The sequence below is a fragment of the Crocuta crocuta genome, unplaced genomic scaffold (assembly GCF_008692635.1).
Source record: "Crocuta crocuta isolate KB4526 unplaced genomic scaffold, BGI_CrCroc_1.0 scaffold53, whole genome shotgun sequence".
NCBI lineage: Eukaryota > Metazoa > Chordata > Mammalia > Carnivora > Hyaenidae > Crocuta > Crocuta crocuta.
In genome coordinates, this window is record NW_027529432.1 from 2,598,874 (window position 1) to 2,602,375 (window position 3,502).

Consider the following 3,502-nt stretch of genomic DNA (forward strand, 5'->3'; position numbering starts at 1 on the left):
TCTGGACGGCCGTGCCGTCCAGGCCGTATTTATTTGTCTGTGTGAGTGTGTGTGTGTGTGTGTTCGCGGGGCCTGGGGGTCCCAGGAGCGCCCCGCAGAGCCCTCCCGGATGGCAGGGCCCCAGCCGGCCAGCGGAGCGGGGGAGGGGGGGGTGCGACNCCACCCTCCCTTTCCTGATCTTCATGAGCAATAAAGTTGGACGAGGCAACACCATGCCTGCCTTTCTCAGCACTGGGGCTTTCAATAGACGGAAGGGGGTGGGGTTAGGCCGATAAGGCTGTCTGCGATCCCAAGTGGGGCCGCGCAGGCTTTGAGGTTCCCAGAGGCCTTGGAGGGCTCTCCTTGGCCTTTGCCTTCCAAGGATGATGGGGTCTAAGGGTGATGGGGTTTGGGTCGTTGATCGCTTTAGGGGTCCCATTTTGAAAGAAGGGACAGGACAGTTGGGGTTATTGCCTTTCCCCTTTAAAAAAAATACACGATTGTGGGAGATCCTTACAATCACGCCCTCCCCTCCCAGCTCTGGAGGGCTCCTCCTCAAGCTTGTCCTGACGGGAGCTCAGCTCCATCACCAGGCACCTGTCAGCAAGTTGGGGCCTGTTCTGGGGCTGCAGCTGAGGGTGGCAGGGTGCCCAGGGCCAGTTCCTCTTGGTCTATGATGCCACTTTGGTCTTCAGCGGTCAGTGGGCCGTTGGACCCAAAGAACTTCACCACGGCTCGGACCTGGGGTAACTCTGAGAAGGTCTCCACAGCCAGCAGCATGGCCAGGAGCCCGAGGAGCAAGTAACCTGGTGAGGAGAGGTTGCTAGTGCAGCAGGGCCAGTCACGCTCCCTGCCACCTCCCAGCCAGGCGACCTGGCACCCGGTGCCACTCACAGGCAGGTCTTCCAACTACAACTCCCACACCACAGCCCAGGGCGGCGTCCCCTGCCTGTGCGGCTCAGCCTCCCCAGCGGTGTGCGGGAGTCGTAGTCCAGGCTCCTCTTCCCTCCTCTCTCCCTCACGCTCCTGGGCAGCTGGACTCACCGAGAAGCGCAAGCTGGCCGAGGCGGTAAAGCGCTGGATGCAGGCCACGGCCGTGGCCCAGCAGCAGGTCCCCCAGGCCGATGGTGCTAAGCGAGCTGAAGCAGAAGTAGATGGCCCCCGGCAGGCTGCAGTCCCCCTGGAGGCCCCACAGCACCAGCGCTGGCAGCAGCACGAAGGCACCAGCCACTAGGAGGCCCAGTCCGGCCGCCTGCAGCCAGGCAGCGCTGGCTGGGGCCAGCTGCCACTGGACGGCCACCCATGCCCCTGGGCGGCTGAGCAGAGGCAGCAGGCAGCGGCGCAGTGCGGCCAGNCACGCTCCCTGCCACCTCCCAGCCAGGCGACCTGGCACCCGGTGCCACTCACAGGCAGGTCTTCCAACTACAACTCCCACACCACAGCCCAGGGCGGCGTCCCCTGCCTGTGTGGCTCCACCTCCCCAGCGGTGTGCGGGAGTCGTAGTCCAGGCTTCTCTTCCCTCCTCTCTCCCTCACGCTCCTGGGCAGCTGGACTCACCGAGAAGCGCAAGCTGGCCGAGGCGGTAAAGCGCTGGATGCAGGCCACGGCCGTGGCCCAGCAGCAGGTCCNCGGCCGCCTGCAGCCAGGCAGCGCTGGCTGGGGCCAGCTGCCACTGGACGGCCACCCATGCCCCTGGGCGGCTGAGCAGAGGCAGCAGGCAGCGGCGCAGTGCGGCCAGGAGTGCTAGCGAGGCCGGCAGCCCCAGGGCCGCGTAGACCACACAGAAGGCCTTTCCACCTGCCGACAGCGGGGCCATGTAGCCATAACCTGGAAAGGAGAGAGGAAGTGGGCAACTGAGCGGGATGTCGGCTGTGGTCCCCAGTCCCCCAACGAGGCCTCTGGCAGAAGGCTGCCCTCTAGTGGCTGAGATGGATGGACCTGCTCCCGCCCGTGGCTGCCTTTGCTCCTCATGCGCAGGGGGTCTGGGGCAAGTCCCTCCACCTTTCTGGCCACCCTTTTCTGGAAAATGTAAAGATGAAAAGAGGCAGGAAGCCACCTCAGGCCTCTTGGGGCTGGGACAGTTCTGAGAGCTGCTACCCTGCCCCAGAGGAAGCTTGGTTGTCTCAGATTCCTCAGCTCTGCCCTTGACCAATACAGTGCTTTCCACACCCACTGGCAAGAACGTTCCGCACTCCTCCACTTCCCCGAGGTGTACTGAGGCTCCCTGTGTGCCAGGCCGAGCACTGGAATCTGAGTCTGCCCAGGCCCTGCCTTCTGGTGGAGGAGACAGGCAGGAGTCAGTGAAGGCGGCAGCGTGTGTGAGAGAGGGCAGTCAAGACTGGAAAGGCATGAGCAAGGCGGGAGAGCAGGGTGTGCTGGGAGAACAGGACCAGCTAGTCCAGAATGCCTAGCTGGTTGTAAACTCGAATGCCTAGCGGGGCCAGATGTGAGACGAGAGTGGCACGTTGGCCTGGAGACGACGTGCTGTGTCCAAATGTGCGGGCCATGTTCCTCTCCAGATCGTATGCTGCCTTCCAGGGGTTCTGGCTCAGGGTGAACAGGTTTCCTGATTGTCCAAAAGAAGTTGGAAATACAGATCTACGCGACACTTAGACACTCTACATGTTTGCACAGATGATGTCCACTTCGCAGGACAAAAAACCTCCAGGGCCGTGGGTCCCATTCCTTTCTTTCCTTGGGCCTTCACACATGCTGTTCCCTCTGCCAGAAATTTCGTCATCCCTCATCTCTGTGCCCTCCCGCCATGGCTAACACGTCATCAGGACTTCCTCCCCCAGCCCAGCCACTCCTCCTGAGTCGGTGGCCCTGATCTGTACTCCTGGGTTCACTCCATTCCCCTCCATCGAAGAATCCACCCCACAATACCCGTTCCCTACCTTGCCTCAGGCCACAGGGCCTGGGCATCTCTCCCAATGTCAGGGGGCGTCGGGGTGTGGCTGAGGAGGACACACCCTGCCTGGCAGCTTAACTTGAGGTACCAGTTGGGGTATCGGTGTGGGAAGCCCCAGCGGTGATGTCAGGCCGAGTTGGGCCTGGGCTCTGCCTGCCATTTGGGGGCTGAGTAAAGGGCTCCCCCCTAGGGCCCCCTCAGGAGCCCCCTCCTGCCCGGCCGCCTGGCAGCCTTACCCGTGGTGGTGAGGATGCTGGCGGTGAAGAGCAGGGCGGAGGGCAGATCCCAGTTGCCAGCCTCTGAGCCATTGACCCAGCCGGAGACCCCGCGCAACTGGGCAGCCAGGGCGGCGCCCAGCAGCTCCTCCAGGGCCCCAGGTGGCAGGCAGGCCCCATAGTCCGCCTGGAAAGCGGCCAGCTCAGCCCTGAGCTTGGCCTGGAGCTGGAGGGCTGGAGGCCCCTCCAGGGCTTGGAGCATAGCAGCCCCCATCCCCAGGGCCAGCAGGTGGGCCGCGGCCAGCAGTGGGAGTCGGGCCCAGGGCCTTAGAGGCCCCATGTTGTGCCGCCTGGGCTCGGAGGCAGGCGCTGTGGGAGCTGCCGGCCCCCAGGCACC

General features: G+C 63.8%; 1 protein-coding gene across 1 annotated transcript; it reads right to left on the reverse strand.

The window, feature by feature from the left end:
- Positions 1-446: 446 nt before the first annotated feature.
- Positions 447-3,466, reverse strand: KCNK7 (potassium two pore domain channel subfamily K member 7). The gene is made up of 4 exons (XM_077759622.1): positions 3,127-3,466; positions 1,616-1,806; positions 1,024-1,231; positions 447-785 (listed from the first exon to the last, which is right to left on the reverse strand). Exons 1-4 carry the CDS (start codon positions 3,443-3,445, stop codon positions 580-582), a joined length of 924 nt encoding a protein of 307 aa, XP_077615748.1. The 5' UTR covers positions 3,446-3,466; the 3' UTR covers positions 447-579.
- Positions 3,467-3,502: the final 36 nt, after the last annotated feature.